Raw genomic sequence first — 18,093 nt, 5'->3', positions numbered from 1 at the left:
AATCCAGGTCGTCACGGCTGAATGGCAAGGACCTCATGGACAGCGTTCTCTGCAATCCCAATCTCCTGTCATTTTCACCGAGCAATTATGAACACTCACCTTGAGTTTCTCTTTTTTTTGGGGGGGCACATATATTTTTATAAGTAGAATTGTTAGGTCACGTGGTGATCCTGTATGTGTTACCTTTGGAAGAACTGCACCCAATTTTCCACAATGGTGGAACAAAAGTCTTTACACTCTTGCCAGCAATGGAGGAGGAGTCAGTTTCTGCACAGCCTCATGACACTTAGGGCCACTTCCTCGGATTCTGCGTCTTACCCCTCTACCTTCTCAATTCAAATGAATTAATTCCTCATCATAATTGCACGTGTGTGTGCATGCACACACAGATGTACACGTCTGTGCTGTAGGTATGTTCTTGAATGAACATATATATGTATATGCATGTAGAGGCCAGACAAACTCAAGTGTCATTGTCCCCAGCTCGAGCTACTTCGGCTTTGAAGGCAGAGCCTTTTTATTGGCCTGTTGTTCTCTGGCTAGCAGTGAACCCGGAATCGTTTTGTCTCTACCTCCCCCAGGGCTAAGATAATACGTTTTTCTGGTTTTATTATTGTTGTTGGCTTTGGTTGTTTTGAAACAGGTTCCTCTGTATATCCTTGGCTGTACCGGAACTCGATCTGTAGATCAGGCTGGCCTTGAACTCATTCATAGCCAGCCAGCCACCTGCATTTGCCTCCTGAGCACTGGAGTAAAGGCATGCACCAACTTTTTACAGAGGTTCTGAGGATCAAACTCAGGTCTTCATGCTTGTGTGGTAACCAGTTCCTGACCAAGCCATCTTCCTAGCCCCTCAAAGAGAGTAGTAGTTTTAATTTGCATGTTATACCCCTGTTGGAAAGGTGTGTGTTTAGATTCTTTGCTTTGCTTCCCCCCCACCATCCTTCCCCCTTCCCCCCCCCCGTCCTTCCTCCTTCCCCCCAGTGCTGAGATTTGAACCTGGGGCCTCACATATGTCAGGCAAATGGTAAATGGTTTTTCATTAAGCAAGCTGTGGCCCTAGGCCCTGTTGTCTGTCCATGTGTTATCCCAGTTGTTAGCTGGGATAATTCCTATGTTCCAGACACTTAGCACATGAAGTGTCAATACATCAGTTGCCAACATGAAGAAGTCAAGAGAATGTTGTTGGTTTTTTTTCTTTAACTTCCTTGTTCTCTTATGAAAACAGATCTGGGCTTAAGTTCCCACACTCTCTGGGCGCACCTGTGGTCGAGACTATGCTTGTCCCTTGATCCCTCACAGTACCTCCTTGGCTCAGTCCCACCTGGCTGCAGAGGGCCTTGGGTTTTGCAATCCCCAAATGAAGTTGCACTGTTACTTTGCTTTAATTGAGAGAGATTGATGGGCTCTCCTCCAGCTCTATCAGCTTCTCCCATCCTCCTTAAGAAGTTAAAAGTTCCCCTCCAGTTCTTTTAAAGAACATTAAAAAAAGAAAAAGAAAAAGAAAGAAGCAGCTAAGGTTGGGGCCAGGTGTTCAGGGCGTGTGCAGAGAGGTAAAATTGCTCAGGTCTTTGACTTGTCTAAATGACCGGGGTGGTTCCCCTATTTATGAGCAAATTATACTGGTATGAGTTTCTAGAACTCGTTTTTTTTTTTAACCATTTTATTTATTTATTATTTTATGTTTTTGCCTTTTATGTTTAGTCTGAGCAGATTTTTTTGGTCTGTGCGGCTTTGTACCACATGCATGCAATTCTTGTGGCAGCCAGAAGAGGGCGTTTGCTCCCCCCCCCCCCCCCCCCCCCCCCGAACTGGAGCTGCCTTGTGAGAGTTGCGAATTGAACCGTGGAACTTGAGAAAGGGCAGCCATGTGGTTTTAAGTGCTGAGCCATCTCTCAAGCCCTGAGTTTCTAGAACTCTTAACTCTGGAGAAACTGCTCTCCCCTTAACACTGTCCTACCCTCCTGTGTCACTTGGTAGAAGTACGGAGAAAATGACACGGAAGTTAGATACTCTCTGATGATCGGGCTTGGGATGAACACAAAGAAAAAAGGGCAGGTAGAAAAGGCTTGACCGTAACATGCGGCAGTTGCCCTGGCTTCCATTTCCGACTTAGCTGTTCCCCATCCTTTAGGACCCTTGGCATCTTTGCTCGTCAGCCTCCTCACCTTGAGAACCCGCGATCCTAATTCTCACCTGTTTTTCATGGTCTTGTTACATAGTAACTGAAGCTGGCCTGCTACTCACATGTAGCTCAGGCTGGCCTTCTCTCATCAGCTTTTCAGCTCCTGAGATTCCAGGTGTGTGCCCCCACCCCCCTCTTAAAAAACAACCCTGTTCCTTGAGGGTGATGGAAAGGGAATGTCTTTTCCAGGGACAGTCTGAGTTGGCTGGTGTAGGACATCTTTACTGGGACACCAGCTGCTCTTCTGTAGTCCCGTGTACAGTACAGTCTGAGTACTGTGGATCCTTTTCTGGGTGCAATAGCCTCTGCTTTGCCACAGCATCTTAAGGTGGGAGTCTGAGGGCTCTGCCAGTGGAATGTGGTACTCTCTTCCAGGCACACAGTTCTTACTCAGACCTTTCAGCAGTCCCTCCTAGTGCCACCATCCGGTCCCTAAACCCCTTGCCTATTCTGTCTTTGGAATTCTGACCCAGAAGAGATAAACTGGCCCATGGAGGAGCCAAGAAACCCAGAGCCCTGGACTCCAGCTCTGGGTCTAACCACGGGTTTCACTGGTTCTCTAAGAAGGACCACAGCATCTGCCGACCTCCAGGAGGCAGGGGCTGGGCGCAGGTGAAAGTGTCTGCATCAGCTTCTCCATTCACCCCTCATTGTTTCCAGGAAGGTGCAGGAGGTCCCTTGGCCCCAGCTTAGGATAGCCTGGTCCCCAACCTGCTGCTTGGAGGTTAAAGCTCGTGATTAGGAAAGGAGTGTAAGAGAGGATAGTCTAAGTTTACAGGATCTGGGGACGGACTGAGGATGTAGTTCAAGCTCCTGCAAAGAATGTAACTGGATGTGGTAGTGCATGCCTGTCCTCCTAGAAGGTCAGGGGCATCCTCTGCTAAATCATAGTGAATTTGAGGCCATCCTGGGAATACAGTAGACCTTCTCTCTGTGTCTCTCTCTGTCTCTCTGTCTCTGTCTCTGTCTCTCTCTCTCTCACACATCTAGAGAAAGTCTGTCAGTACTCAACATACCAATGTATTATAAACAGCTGAACTCCTAACTAGCTAAGTGTGCCAGAGTGTTGGATCCAGGCCGTCCAGCCCATAGTCCCTCTCTCCCCACAGTTCTGGAATGGTGAACTGCACCAACCCCTTGCCCATCGGAGGCCTCAGCTACATTCAGGGCCACACCGACTCCCATCTTGTGAACACAACTGTGGGCGAGTGCCTTGACGCCACGGCGCAGAGGTTCCCCGACAGAGAGGCTTTGGTTATCCTCCATGAAAACATCAGGCTGAACTTTGCGCAGCTCAAGGAGGAGGTAGGTGCCGACCTTGAACCTCCAGAGAGCAGCTGCTGGGCCCTATGATGCTGTAGTTGAGTGGAGCTGGATTGTGGGCATGTGGCTGTGGGGCAGTGTGAAAGGGACTCCCCCCCTCCCCCCCCTTCCCCCCCCCCCCCCCCCCCGGCCAGGGCCCCTGCTGTGGGCATTAGGAAACAGAGGCGGAAGTGATCTAGATACCTCCTGTCCCAGTACTTCCTGGAATATTTGTTTACTGTGTCCCCACCTTCACTGCACTGAGTCCACCAAGGCCTGGCGATCTTAGTTCCTGGTGATTCCTGGGCCTAAGATAGATAGTAGGAATCAGGGTTCCTTCCTGCTTGTTGTCACCTCACCTGTTGTTCCCTTCTGCTTGCACCAGGTGGACAAAGCTGCTTCTGGTCTTCTGAGCATTGGCCTCCGCAAGGGTGACCGGCTGGGCATGTGGGGACCCAACTCCTATGCCTGGGTACTTATTCAGCTGGCTACTGCCCAGGCAGGCATCATCCTGGTGAGAAGGGGTTTACCTAGCACAACTGGGTATGTGGAGGGATTTAACTCAAGGGGAACCTCTGAGATACAGAACTAAGCCAGTTCTATCCGGCTTCAGACTTGGTGATGCTTTCATCCCAGGCTTACCATAGAGCCCTGGCTGAGTGTCTGGTGCTGCCTTGCCCCTTCTGAGGGGAGCGGTAGGAGCGTGGAGCATCTTTCCAGGACTCTGGTGTATTCTCTCTGTCCTCTGCCCCCCAGGTGTCTGTGAACCCAGCCTACCAGTCCTCAGAACTGGAATATGTCCTCAGAAAGGTACCACTTGCTCTTGGTGGAGAGGGGGCATTTCTGCTGCAGTTTTGTAGAGGCTAATTGGATGAGACAGGGCATGCTCAGTGGATAGCATTATGGAGTGTCTTTCTCAGGCTTCATGTGGTTGGAAGATCTTAGCTCCACAGAGAGGGTCAGTCATAGGCTGATAGGGGTGTTGTGGGTGGAGTATGTATATCAGGGTAGTGTGTGTGTGTGTGTGTGTGTGTGAGGGAGAGAGAGAGAGAGAGAGAGAGAGAGAGAGAGAGAGAGATTATATGTGTCTATGTTTTTGGACTGGTGTGTATGCATGTGTGTATTTGTTTGTTTTGGAGTGGGGTATACATGACTGCATTAGAGGCAGTGGTGCGGGTGTGTGTGTGTGTGTATGTGTGTGTTGCTACATGGGTATGTCAGGATAGTTATTCATACATATGTGTGTGTGTGTATATATATATATGTATATATGTGAAAGTGAACTACTGATTACTGAGGGCTGCTAAGTCTGGGGCTTCCTGCTGACCACAGGTCAGAGACTTCTACTCCCACAGGTAGGCTGCAAAGGTATTGTGTTTCCCAAACAATTCAAGACCCAGCAGTACTACGACATCCTGAAGCAGGTCTGTCCTGAGCTGGAAAAGGCTCAGCCAGGGGCCTTGAAGAGTGAGAGGTGGGTATGTCTTGGTTTTAGGGAATATCATGTGACATTTCAGACTCTTACCTCCTACAAAGGTGGAGCTGATATCTTCCTGGGCTGTCTTTTAGCCATTTGTCACTATCTTTTCTGTATCTTAGACTCCCAGACCTGACTACAGTCATCTCAGTGGATGCCCCTCTGCCGGGGACCCTGCTCCTGGATGATATTGTGGCAGCCGGTGGCAAGGAACAGAACCTAGCCCAGCTGCGGTACAACCAGCGGTTCTTGTCCTGCTACGACCCCATCAACATCCAGTTCACCTCGGTAGGACAACAGTCTCCAGTCCCAACCTGGGCCCTACCACGAGGCCCCACCCTGGGATGAGGGAGAAGGCAGGAAGGTGGGAGCAGCCTGCTCTCGTCACTCTGGTCTCCAGCCCTCCATCTGCCTCAGAAAATTGGCAAAATTAGCAGCTGGTGTTTCTTTGTTTGGTTTTGTTTAGTTGTGGTCACATCTGCTTTCCGGGTCCTGTTGCTTCCAGTGCAGAGCAGGTTCACATAAATCCTGAGCTCACAGAGCTCGTTAAGGAGAGTCAGGCCCAGAGAGAGAGTTCCTAAACCCAGTCAGTGATAGAGTCCTCTGTGCCAACCTACATGACAGTGTAAACCGAATGAAGAAAGAAGTATTGTGCTCTCTTTTGCATCCGGGATGCTAACGTCTGGCCCCGCACAGCTCATTGTGCATAAACAAAAGGAGGAAATGGACTCGGGACAACCATATCCTACTCTTCTGACTCCGCCCCCAGCCCCCCTGAGCAGTGTCAGGTCAAAGATGGGAAGGAAACACAGAGAAAAAGAACAAGCTGTCACTCGCTTATCTTCTTAGGGGACAACTGGAAACCCCAAGGGGGCCACTCTTTCCCACCACAACATCGTAAACAACTCCATGCTGATAGGCCAGCGTCTGAAGATGCCCACAAAGGTGAGGTTGGGATGGGCCCTGGTGACCCTGGTGGTTTATATAGGCTGTGGTGGGGGACCAGCTGGGCAAGGAGTGACACAGCTTGCTGGGCTCTCCCTGCTGGCTGGGAGAACTGGCTGCATGATAGACCCAGCCTCCTGTCTCCATCTCCAGACTGCAGAGGAGTTGCGCTTGGTCCTGCCCAGTCCCCTGTACCACTGCCTGGGCTCCGTGGGGGGCACAATGGTGTCTATGATGCATGGTGCCACTCTCCTCCTGTCTTCTCCAAGCTTCAATGGCAAGAAGGCATTGGAAGCCATCAGCAGAGAGAAGTGGGCATTGGTGACAAGCCGCCCATGGGCTGATAGGACCCTCCAGACCCTCACTCCTGAACCCACCCTCCTTCTCTAAGATGCTTCCTTCCTCCAGCCAGGAGACCTGGGATGGGTGGCAGTGGGAACTAAAGGACCAGGTCCCCCCCCCCCCCACCCTTAGGCTTCTGTTCCCCACAGTTTTGGCCCTCATTGAGAGTTCATGAGGGATGGGGGAGAAAGGGGTTCCTCTCACTTCTAAACCTAATTTTGTGTCCTTTCTTTGTGCAGAGGCACCCTCCTGTATGGCACACCCACGATGTTTGTGGATATTCTGAATCAGCCAGACTTCTCCAGTTATGATTTCACAAGCATTCGTGGAGGTGAGGTGCTGTCAAAGGCCGCACGGCTTGGGGAAGGTCCGTTTCCACGGCCCCGGGGAAGCCGGGTTTTTATAGAGGAGGTAGGAAAGACACTATAGAAATGTAATGAGAGGGAACAATTCCAAGTGTCCCCGAATGAATGCTGGGCCAACCTCAGCTTTTACGTGTTTTACCAATGCATGGGGGTCTCTCCCCTTTACAGGAGTAGGTGGAAGGGGTCTAGTAACCAACCCTTAAGAATGGAGAAATGTGTTAGCTTCTCTGTCTGTCTGTCTCTGTCTCTGTCTCTGTCTCTGTCTCTGTCTCTGTCTCTCTCTCGTACTGAGGATTGAACCCAGGGCCTCCTGAATGTCAGGCAAGTGTTCTATGACAGAACGGTCCCCAGTCTTCCTGTTTTTGAGACAGGGTCTCACTAAGCTACCCAAGCTGGGCCTGGAACCCACTCTGTGTTCCCAGCCAGACTTTGAACTTGCAATCCTCCTGCCTCAGCCTCCCAAGTAGCTGGCATTCCAGGCTTCTACCATTGATCCCATCAACCCCTCTTCCTGATCCAGGTGTGATTGCTGGGTCCCCAGCACCCCCGGAATTGATTCGAGCCATCATCAACAAGATGAACATGAAGGAGCTGGTGGTGAGTGGCTATTAGAGCCCCGTATGGCTGGGAGCTAGCCAGGCCCGTAGTGTGTAGGGACTGAGAAGCCAGATCAAAGGTGAACCTCCCGCTTATTCTCTGCTCCAGGAAGCAGAGTAAAGCAAGATGGTGTGAGTTAATTAACTAACACATGCTGAGGTATAGGGATAGGTGAGAGGAGGTGAATGTTGAACACACATACATTTATGTTTATAGAAATCTGGAGCGCAAACAGGAAGGATATGCAGCCAAGCGCTACTGGTATCCTGGTAGCATGTCCTGGCAGGCAGGAACTGGCAGAGTTGGGGCATGGGCCTGAAATTCTTTCTGGCAATCAGGGTGGGTCAGGGGCCTGATGTTTGTTTCCAAATGGCAGGGACAGAGGGAACCGAGGAAGGTGGTAATAACGTGGTCATCCCAATGACCACTGCGCTTTAGCTCCGATGGACAGAGGGTAGGAGGTTCTACAATAGCTTCTCTCAAAGGAGCCATGGCAGAGCCCAGACACAGTGGCTGGGGAGGGATTCTGTGTCTTTCCTAGGACCCCACTGGGTGGAGCTGGGATGGTGATAGAGAGCCCAGTGCCCCTGCCAGGATGTACCTAGGTGGGGGCGGGGGCGGGGCAGCGCTGTGCATCCGCAGAGGCTGTAGGAGAAGGTGTGGATAATGGGAGGGAACGTCAGTAGTCTCTCCAGCGGAAGGCAGTCGCCAGGACTGGCTGGATCAGGACCTATAGTGAGAGAAGATGGGTATTAGGATTCCAGTCACCCAGAGTCATTAAAGGGACCCATGGACGTCCTAGGCCAAGCCATGGGAGAGGTTATCCTGTCCTCCCTCCTTTTCTTGTAAGACAGGGAACTGATTGCTCCTCCGGAGGTGGTGTCATGGGATATAGCAGCACCCCATCTGGAATTTCCAAAGGTAGACCGTGGTGGCCTCCCTACCCAGCCCCCACCTGTTTAATGGCGGCCAGCTTTCTTGGACCTCTTGGTCGGGGATTTGCAGCTGCGAAGGGCATCTGTGTCACGAATCCGCTGACCCTTGAACTTGGCTGGCGAGGAGCAGGTAGCATCCGGTCGAGAAGCCTTGGCTTCCAACCACCTACAGAGACAAAGAGTTGCTGGGCTTGGAAAAGCTGGGTGGGAAGGCTTGGGAAAGGGACAGTGACCGGGATGGACTATGGCCATAGAAATATCTGGAGTTGTCATCTTCATTTGACAAATGAGAGAAGGGAACCACTCAGTACCCGACATGCTAGGTAGCTGACTAGGATGTCCAGGCTGTCCTACTCTAGGACCGTCTGTCATGTGGACGGCAGTCTGGGGGTTATATGGAGGAATATTCTCACCGCCGAAGGCCACGGAGCTGGCAGGTGCATTTCCATGGGTTGTTGGTGAGAGTGAGGGTCTCCAGGTTGTCAAAGGGGAAGGAGGAAGGCAGTTGGTTCAGGCGGTTGTTGTCCAGATGGACGTGTTTCAGTGTGGTCACACCCGAGAAGGCAGCATCTGAGAACTGTGAGGTGAGGGAGGCAGAGTGAGCACCTCAACTCAGTCTCCTGGCTCCCTTCTCAGAGGACCAGGGTTGTCTTTCCCTGGACACACGCCCTGGCCTGTTGAGGAGCCACAATGATGTCATCCTCCACAACACCTTTTTTTGAGAGAGAGAGAGAGAGGGAAGGGGTCCTTCCCAATGTGTAAACGGAAAAGGTTCAGTCCTTTGGACAGGGTCACCTAGCTAGTAAACAGTAGCTGCAGGACCACACCCTGTCCCCCACCTCCTAGGCAGCACCCTCCCTGCACAAACACTGGGTCTGGGGAGCAGGCAGAGCTTGGCTTTGAGTGCCCGGGCGGGCACACGGTGAACCTGGTCAGTGTTTGGTGGGATGGGCAGTGTGCCTGGGGCGGGCACACGGTGAACCTGGTCAGGGTTTGGTGGGATGGGCAGTGAGCCCAGGCTCCCCACAGCCCCCTGGTCCCAGGATTTCCCCCAGTGGTGTCCTCATTGCTCTGCCTTCTGCTAGATGCTATTTGTGGAGCTCTCTGTGGGCACTTTGGCCAGGATGGATGGCTCCAGAGGAAATGTATTGGTGCCCTCCTCTGAGCCTTGGTGCCAGTTTCTCTCTGGCCTCCTCATTCTTTTTTTTTTTCTTTTTTCTTTTTGGTTTTTGTGAGACAGGGTTTCTCTGTGTAGTCCTGGCTGTCCTGGAACTCACTCTGTAGACCAGGCTGGCCTCGAACTTAGAAATTCGCCTGCCTTTGCCTCCCAGGTACTGGGATTGAAGGCGTGCGCTACCACGCCCGGCTTTGGCCTCCTCATTCTAAATCAGCCTTCGTATGCTGTTCTACTGGCCACTGTTTTGTCACTAGGGTGGTCTACATTTAGCTGGGGTGAGGCCAGGCTAAAGAAGATCCACCCAGAAGGCTCCATCTACCTAGATAAGGTTGGCCTTCTGTCCTCAGCTCCGTATCTGTGACCTCTCACAGACCAGATTGGGCTGTGACGTTCTCTACAAACAAAACTACTCTACCTCGCTCTGGTCTCTGCCCGAACCTTCTGGCTGAAACTGTGTTGTGTACCAGGGTGATTCCCTGAAAAGGACTTTGCTCCTAGACAGCCCCGACCAGGCTAGCCTGAGCATCCCAAGGGAGGAAGAATTGAGGAGTCTGGGATCTGGTGACTGGGGAAAGCAAAAGTCAACAAACTGTCTGCTGGACAGTGAGACAGTCAGTCTGTGCTCTGAGGAGACACTTGGGGGGGCGTGTGCCAGGGATTGCATGTGTTTATTCACGGGCTGCAAGAGCACCAAGCCAGCAACTCGGTGAAGCCAAGTCAGGTCTCCGTGTCTTGGTTTCCCGTCCTTATTTGAAATCGACCCGAGGTTGCAATAAAATTGAGTGTGTTTCGACCCACGGAGGGAATGGGACGAGGGTGTGGGAGAGTTCTCCTTAAGGTACCTGCTCCCCAATTCATCCTCTGGCCTCTCACTTTACCTTAGCAACACAGGCCAGCACCCACTGGGAACAGGCACTCTTTGTGTTCTCTCAGCTTCTGGAAGGTGCCTCAGTAGACAAACCTTCCTTTATGAAATGGTAGGCTTGCAGGAGACTGGTAAGAGAGGGGTGGAAAGTCCAACAGGAAGAGGTGTCTGCTGTTAACCGTGGGGTCTGGGGCAGATGCCTCCCCAGAGGCCATTTGTGGGACCAGAACAGTTCCATCTCTTACAAGGAGTCCCAAGAGAGCCCTGCTGAGAAGCCTCGGGACCAGGTAAGGGTGAGAAGGATGGGGAGGGGTGTGTGTCAATGCAGAGAGAAGTGGCAAAGGCCCCTTGCTTTGGAGGATAATCTGAGTGACAAGGAGTCCAGGAGGAGGGAATGCTGTCCCGATGTGGTCCTGGGGTGGCATCCTAGAAAGAGCCGGGAGAACTGCAGCTGGGGCACTTACCTTCTCCAGGTTGGTGTTATCCAGCCAGAGGGTCTCCAGATATCTACCGAAGGACTGGAAGGCATTGTCTGGGATGCTCTTCAGAGGGTTGTGAGACAGCTTCAGCTCCTCCACCACCCGAAGTTTGCTCAGGGCGGCTGAGGGGTAGCTAGACAGCTGGTTCTTGTCCAGGTGGAACTTGGCTAGGTTCTCCACATCATCCAGGGAACCAGGCTGCAGGGAACTGAGGGCATTTTCTGACAGGTAGAGCCAGCGCAGGTCCTTGGCCCCCTGGAAAGCTCCAGCACGCAGCTCTCGGATTTTGTTGTTGTTGAGTTGCAAGATGAAGAGGTTGACCAGAGGAGAGAGCAACCCCCGGGGCAGTTCCGACACTTTGTTGTGGTCTAGATAGAGGTAAGTGAGTTCAGTCAGGTCGTCGAAGGCTCCAGCTCGCAATACCCGGATGTCGTTGTGGGACAGGTACAGGTAGATAAGCTGCTTCAGGCCTCGGAAGGCACCAGCCGCCACCTCGCGGATGTTGCAGTGTTGCAGGTGCAGGGAGACCAGGTTCGGCATGGTCCGAAACGAGTTGGCAGCCAGCACCGGGAAGTTGTTGCGCTGGAGATTGAGCAGTTTGGTTGTCTCTGATACCTTGGGGATCTTCTGCAGCCCCACCTTGTCGCAGATGACATGCTGCAGATCTCCATGGCAGTGGCAGTTTTGGGGGCAGGCGGCTAGCGCAGGCAGGAGGATGGCAAGAAAGACCAGACTGAATAAGAGCGCGCGGGCCATGGTTGGAACGCCTTGAGCCTGGGCTGGGGGCTAAGGCAGCGACAAGTCCTCGACTCTCGGGTCTCCCGGCCCATTTATAGGGCAGCCTTGACCGCAGTTGGCAGCGGAGCCAGCTACTACGTGGAGCACCGAAGCCACTGATTTAACCCCTTCCCGCCCAGAGATGCGTCCCCATCCTCGATGGCTGGGGGCCTCTTTTCACAGCAGGAGACCGTGTGTAGGGCTGAGGGCCCTTCCCCTGAACCCCAACCCCTTGGTTCCTGTTTGCAAACATTATGCTGCACCTTCCCCTACCCTCCTCTATCTGGACCAACACCCCGAGGTGGGGTGGACGGTGATAGGTGTGTCGAGGGGCCTCTGAATTTCCACTGGGCAGAGGGAAGTGTTCCCAGAACTTATTTATTTGCTCAAGTTTGAGTTCTCTACGTCTCCCTCCCCCATACACCCTTGGCAGACAGGTCACCCTGGACTCCGGGAGGGAGGAAGTGGGGCCCGACAGCCGGATGCGTCTCACCGCGGTCGGCCAGCCGGCGGCGCTTTAATGGGACTGTTGTGCGGCGCAGGCGGAGCGTGAGAGCTGCTGTGGGTTGGGCTCCCGCTTCTGGGTTCCTCAGTTTATCCCAAGGAGGTGGGGGAGCTGGTTGCAGAGGCTAGCTGACAGCCGTGCGTTTGGCTCTGCCCCTTCTCGGAGCCCAGTGGCACCAGGCCCGTAAGAGCTCCGGATTGTGGGCTTATTCACGACCCCTCTCTTAGCTCTGGGCTTCCTGTTCCCTGTCCTTTGTACCCTCATTCCCCTTTCTAGGGCTGAAGGCCACACAGAAATGTGGGAACTGGTGTGTGTGGGGAGTGAACCACAGGACTGACTGGCAACACACCTGGAGACCACAGGCCGCTGAACAAGCATGGTTGCACAGTCTCCTTCTTAATCTCCCCCAAATATCCTCATCTCCGGATCCTCCCCTCACCGGTGGTTAGGACCCACCCCTAAGGGGGGTCTCAGAGTGGCAGCCTAGTGGCGCCAATGTGTACTTGGCAGAGGCCATAGCTGGGCAATGACCCCAGGACTGTGTGAGCTGGTGGGAAGTGGGGTGTTGGCTACAGGCAACCAACCCTGGCTAGCCAGATGCTAGGTTGTGGGCAGCCCCGCCCTGGTGGACCAGGCTTCTGTTCACTTGCCAGCCACAGTGTCTGGAGTCCTGTGGAGAAGGGAGGGTGAGCAGGCAGGTTACAGCTTTGGCCCAGGGTGAGCTCTGGGTTGCTTGGCCAGAGATGGCTTCTGTTTTTGGGAGGTGGTGGAGGAGACCACAACTACGCCAGAACCACACCACCTGATGGTGTGCGGGCATGGAGGCCACCAACAGAGAGCTGGTAGAGGACAAGGTATCTAGACCTTCTCATGACACTCAATACATAGATGTAGGATTTGGACTCCAAGCCTGCACTTCCCATAAGCCCTTCTTATTCCTTGTCGCTAGAATGGGGTGTGTGGGGGTCATTCTTGGCCTAGAATGTTCTCTGATGGTATTTAGGCTGGCTGCTAGTTTTCCTGATGCACAGGATGTTCTAACCACTGGAGGTTGCAGGGGTAGGTGTGTGTGTGTGTGTGTGTGTGTGTGTGTGCGCGCGCACATGCATGCCACAGGCCTTTTAAATTCATGCTCTGGCTATATTTTTGTTTTAATGAAAATAAACACACAGTATCATCTCCAGAGCTTGTAGGGCACCCACCCTAAGGCCAGGCACTTGTCCCAGGTTGGAGGGGAGTGGTGTCTGTGTGTCTGTACCACTCCCAGCTCAATCCCAAGCCAGGCTGCCTTTCTCATCAAGTTTATGAGGCCTTTGGCTAAGAAGAGAGAGAGGGAGGCTGTTGTGGCCTGAAATCAAGACGGAAGGACCAAAGCAACCTGGAGATGGAGAGAGCAGCCATGGGTATCAGTGATGCCAGAAGCCACAGGCATCACAGGGCAGTGTCGGAACCTTGGCCATGAGAGGACTGGCTTCTAGTCTCAATTTGGTTTCAGACCAGGGGCCCTGCAGAGAGCTGCACTTCTGGCTTCTGACCTCTGGCTCTTGTCCCCTCGCTTACCTCAGTCCTTACTGTTCAGCTACCTAGGGTAGGTCACCCCAGCCCTCCTCTGTCCCTCACTTCCCTTCAAGCCGTCTTTTTTGGCCCCTCTAGGTTGTTTATGGAACCACAGAGAACAGTCCCGTGACCTTCATGAACTTTCCCGAGGACACCCTGGAGCAGAAGGCTGGTAGTGTGGGCAGAATTATGCCTCACACGGAGGTGAGCCCCCGACGGATGCCCTCAGAGCCCACCTCCCACCGCGTGAGGACAGTTAGGACTTTCCATCAGACATCTAAACAGCTCACTCAAATACAGAAGGCCCCAGTGCTGGGGGCTTGCTGGACCTGGCCCGGCTCTGTGGGCTGAAGCAGGGAGAGCTGGCCGGGGGTGGGGGGTGGGGTGGGGTGGGGAGCTGGGACAGCAGCCCTGAGCAGCAGCCAGCCGAACCTCTCCTCAGCCACCCTTCCTGTCTGAGGTGTGTTTTTGCCAAGCCCACTGTCTGTCTTGGGCAGCTAGGCCAGTCTCAAAAAGGAGCCAGAACACAGGGAATTTTTTCCTCTTATGTAGCTGCCCCTGCCTCTCATTCTTCTTTGGTCTGAGCATGGATTCTTCTTTTCCCAAGGTGTATATCCCTTGAAGGTCCCTTACACTTCAAAGGCCCCAGAATACTCCTCAGTCTCAGACTCCTAGCTGTGACTCCTCTCTGGCTCCAACCGTGTAGCTTTATTCAGATCTTACTTAGTTTCTGTGCCTCTCTGGGGCAACTTAGAGGATGCCCATGCACTGGTTCTCCACAGCATCTCAGCCACCCTCTTTGGGATGTACCCTGAGGTTTGTCAGAGAGACAGCCTTCTTCCCATCCCTCAAGGGCAGACATGGAAGTACCCAGACCCACCTTCCCTCGGCACATTGGCCATGGCTCTTGGCCTGCTAGGATTTTGGGTTCTCCCTGTTCTGATCACGTGACGCTGCGGTCATCTTCAGCTTCTTTGTTGCCTTGTGGGAAAAGAGGGGAGACAGTGGCCTTCCCTTCTACATGGTTTTTTTTTTTTTAAAGATTTATTTATTTATTTATTTATTTATTATATGTAAGTACACTGTAGCTGTCTTCAGACACACCAGAAGAGGGCATCAGATCTCATTTTGGATGGTTGTGAGCCACCATGTGGTTGCTGGGATTTGAACTCAGGACCTTCAGAAGAGCAGTCAGTGCTCTTAACCGCTGAGCCACCTCTCCAGCCCTCTGCATGGTTTATAATTCAGCATCTGGCACAACACTCCAGCAGGCCTCCTTTAAGGCTGCTCACTACCCAACCCTGTCCTCAGTATCCTGTGTAAAAACACAGCCAGGGCAGGAATTTAAAAGGCATGTGGCACCCCTCCATAGAGACATACCCTCCCCGTGGTTCAGGCCCAGTGTGGGTCTCTTCATGGCAGTGGATCTATTCAAGCCTCTCTTTCCTTTCCCTGGACTGCCATGAGTAGAGCCAGCAGCTTCATTTCTGAGAGGGTGAAGGAGAAAGAAAAGCCCCCTGTTCCCACCCCCACACCCCCACCCCCACCCCACCCCTATCTCCAAGGACCCTATCCCCAAGGCAAGAGAGCTGGAGGCTCAAGCTGAAAACTCTCCCGTCCCAGGCCCAGATTGTGAATGTGGAGACGGGTGAGCTGACCAACCTGAACGTGCCTGGGGAGCTGTATATCCGAGGGTACTGCGTCATGCAGGGCTACTGGGGTGAGCCACAGAAGACCTTCGAGACGGTCGGACAAGACAAGTGGTATCGGACAGGGTGAGATACCACGATGGTGTGGACACTGGCTACCAAGTGGGGCTAGGGTTCTAAGGCTGAGCTGGGAAAACTAAACAGGATCCCCCTTGACCATGAGACTTGGTTTCCAAAATTTGTCTGGGGCAGGAGCATAGTAATAGATCTAGTTCTTGGATGCCATATGGGAAACCCCAGTGCTGGGGCAGGGTGGGCAGGGGGCACCTCCAAGACTCGCTGGAGATGTATCTTAGTTTTTAGTCTCCTTGTCTACTAGGCTTGAAGTCTTCAGCACCACATAAACTGGCATGGTGAACGTGCCTGTAACCCCAGCACGTGGTAGAGAGGAGTCTAGGATCAGGGCTTCAAGATTATCTTTACCGAGCCAGGCGTGGTGGTGCATGCCTTTAATCCCAGCACTTGGGAGGCAGAGGCAAGCGGATTTTTGAGTTCGAGGCCAGCCTGGTCTACAAAGTGAGTTCCAGGACAGCCAGGGCTATACAGAGAAACCCTGTCTCGAACCCTCCCCTCCCCAAAAAAGACTATCTTTACCGATATAGTGAGTTGAGAGCTAGCCTGAGCTACGAGAGACCTTGTGTCCAATAAGGGGAAAGAAATGGCAGCCTGGTGGGTAGAGTGCTGCCTGCTCAGCATGCACGTCACCCTGAGTTCTATCCCCAGTGTCTCATAGTCCCCGGGGCATGGTGGGGCATGTGTTTGTAAACACAGGGTTTGGGTACAAGCACCATGTTCAAGGTCACTTTCTGCCTCAAAACATGCAACAACAACAAAATTTCCCCAAGTCAAAATGTGTGTCATGGGATGAACCTATTTCTCTCAGAGATAAAACACTAGGACACAACATTTTCATCCCCAGAATCGGAGCCAGTTTTCAGTGTTTATTAATGAATATACCAGGACAAGAGCAGGCAGAACTTTTGCCCTCTGAGCCAACTCTCTGGTCCCTAGATTCCTCTCCTCCCCTCCCCTCCCCTCCCCTCTCCTCTCCTCTTTTTTCCTTCCCACACTCAGCCCAGAGTGGAGGACTGAACCCAAGGCCTTGTGCTTGCTAGGCAAGTGCTCTATTACTGAGCCAAACCCCTGAGCCCTACATCCATCCTTCATTAGATCCGCACATTCTCCATGTATATCTCCTATGTGCCATTGCGATTTCCCACTGGATGGGCCAGTAGGGAACAAGATGAGAAGGGGCTTGCTTCTCCTTCCCACATGACTGGTGAAAGGAGACAGAGAATTTCAGACATCAAAAAATCAAATGGGGTCACAGGAGAGGAAGTGGCTGTGGTGGAGAGAAACGATTTTCTTAGACCAGGGTCAGAGAAGAAGGCCTCTGGAAACATTTGAGCTGAGACCTAAATGATTCACAAAAGAAGCCATAAAGACAAGGGAATATATAAATAGGAATACAGAGAGGACGTGATGGGTGCTATACTGATATATATATAATTTTCCAGCCTGGCCTGTAGGCTCCAAAGTGTTTTTGTTCCTGTTGGTGCTCCTAGAGTCTAGAGCAGTAGGGTGGGGTGGCACATAATAGATGCTCAATAAATGATTCTGTGACAGAGTGAACAGGGGGAACTAGTGGGCTAGCCCAATAAAGCAGAGGTGAGAAGTCACTCCTGGGTTTCTCGTTTACAGAGACATTGCTTTGATGGATGAACAGGGCTTCTGCAAGATCGTCGGCCGATCGAAGGATATGATCATCCGTGGCGGTGAGAACATCTACCCTGCAGAGCTGGAGGACTTCTTCCTCAAGCACCCACAGGTGCAGGAAGCGCAGGTGCGTCCCTGGGAGTCCAGTGACACTCCGGGGTTGCCTGATGAAGGGGTTCGTCTTAGCTCTCTCTTGCTGCGATAAAACACTCTAATGAAAAGCAGCTTGGGGAGGGAAGGGTTTATTTCATCTGATGCTTCTACATCAGAGTCCTTCCTCAAAGGGAAGTCGAGGCTGGAATTTAAGGCAGGAACCTGGAAGCAGGACCTGAAGGAGTGCTGCTTACTGGCTTGCTCTCCATAGCCTGCTTTTTAAAATAGTATCCAGGACCACTAGCCTAGGGATGGCACCACCCACTGTGAGCGATCTCTTTCCATATCAATCATTAATCGAGAAATGGAGCATAGGCTTGCCCAAAGGCCCACATGGTAAGGTCATTTTCTCAGTTGTGGTTCTCTCTGTTCCAGATGACTCTAGCCTGTGTGTTGAGTTGACATTAAAGACTAGCCCCGGCCAGGTTTGATGTGTGGTATCTGTCTCTGACCTTGGCTAGGTGGTTGGGGTGAAGGACGAGCGGATGGGGGAGGAAATCTGTGCTTGCATTCGGCTGAAGAGCGGAGAGACCACCACGGCGGAGGAGATCAAAGCTTTCTGCAAAGGGAAGGTGGGAGCCCCAGGCACCCCCACTCACTCACCCACCTCTTCCTGCCAGTCACCCTGGGTGGCTGTGGGGGTTGGACTGCCCTGATGGATCCCACTCCCCAGCCAAGGGAGCACTCTGACTTTGTCCAGCCTCATGCTTTCTTTCTCTGGTCTGCAGATTTCCCACTTTAAGATTCCCCGATACATCGTGTTTGTTGAAGGCTATCCTCTCACCATCTCAGGAAAGGTGTGTGAAGTGGAGGAGAAGGGAGAGGGGCAGGGCAGTGTGGGGTCGTGTGGGGCTAGGTGCAGAAGGCCAGGGGGGTCCCACCTGGACCTCCCTCAATGAGCCAATGATGAGCCTGGCAATAGGAGGGCCCAGAAGTCACTTCATCCTGATTTGCCCAGGGCTTTCTTAGGTTTAGTACTTGTCCCCCTCCCCCATCATTCTTCCCAG

The 18,093-nt window shown here is 52.6% G+C and overlaps 2 protein-coding genes across 3 annotated transcripts in view; one reads left to right on the top strand and one right to left on the bottom strand.

Annotated features, from left to right (window-relative positions):
* Acsf2 (acyl-CoA synthetase family member 2) overlaps positions 1-18,093 on the top strand; it is a 45,038-nt gene that overhangs the window by 25,617 nt on the left and 1,328 nt on the right. Inside the window, exons 2-15 of one of the 2 annotated variants that reach the window (NM_153807.2) lie at positions 3,295-3,490; positions 3,873-4,001; positions 4,244-4,297; positions 4,843-4,961; positions 5,087-5,252; positions 5,814-5,909; positions 6,063-6,220; positions 6,491-6,582; positions 7,137-7,213; positions 13,605-13,712; positions 15,132-15,283; positions 16,919-17,060; positions 17,548-17,658; positions 17,815-17,883. In NM_153807.2, coding sequence (NP_722502.1) covers positions 3,295-3,490; positions 3,873-4,001; positions 4,244-4,297; positions 4,843-4,961; positions 5,087-5,252; positions 5,814-5,909; positions 6,063-6,220; positions 6,491-6,582; positions 7,137-7,213; positions 13,605-13,712; positions 15,132-15,283; positions 16,919-17,060; positions 17,548-17,658; positions 17,815-17,883 — 1,669 coding nt within the window. The remainder of the gene's footprint in view (positions 1-3,294; positions 3,491-3,872; positions 4,002-4,243; positions 4,298-4,842; positions 4,962-5,086; positions 5,253-5,813; positions 5,910-6,062; positions 6,221-6,490; positions 6,583-7,136; positions 7,214-13,604; positions 13,713-15,131; positions 15,284-16,918; positions 17,061-17,547; positions 17,659-17,814; positions 17,884-18,093) is intronic. The other variant, XR_003949445.1, reaches the window with a different exon arrangement.
* On the bottom strand, positions 7,396-11,476 carry Chad (chondroadherin). Its single transcript, NM_007689.5, has 4 exons — positions 10,655-11,476; positions 8,562-8,725; positions 8,169-8,314; positions 7,396-7,943 (listed from the first exon to the last, which is right to left on the bottom strand). Exons 1-3 carry the CDS (start codon positions 11,423-11,425, stop codon positions 8,173-8,175), a joined length of 1,077 nt encoding a protein of 358 aa, NP_031715.1. The 5' UTR covers positions 11,426-11,476; the 3' UTR covers positions 7,396-7,943; positions 8,169-8,172.

The sequence above is a fragment of the Mus musculus genome, chromosome 11, assembly GCF_000001635.26.
Source record: "Mus musculus strain C57BL/6J chromosome 11, GRCm38.p6 C57BL/6J".
In the NCBI taxonomy this organism is placed as follows: Eukaryota; Metazoa; Chordata; class Mammalia; order Rodentia; family Muridae; genus Mus; species Mus musculus.
Note: the sequence above shows the minus strand (reverse complement) of the source record. Positions and strands in the feature narration are given on the sequence as shown.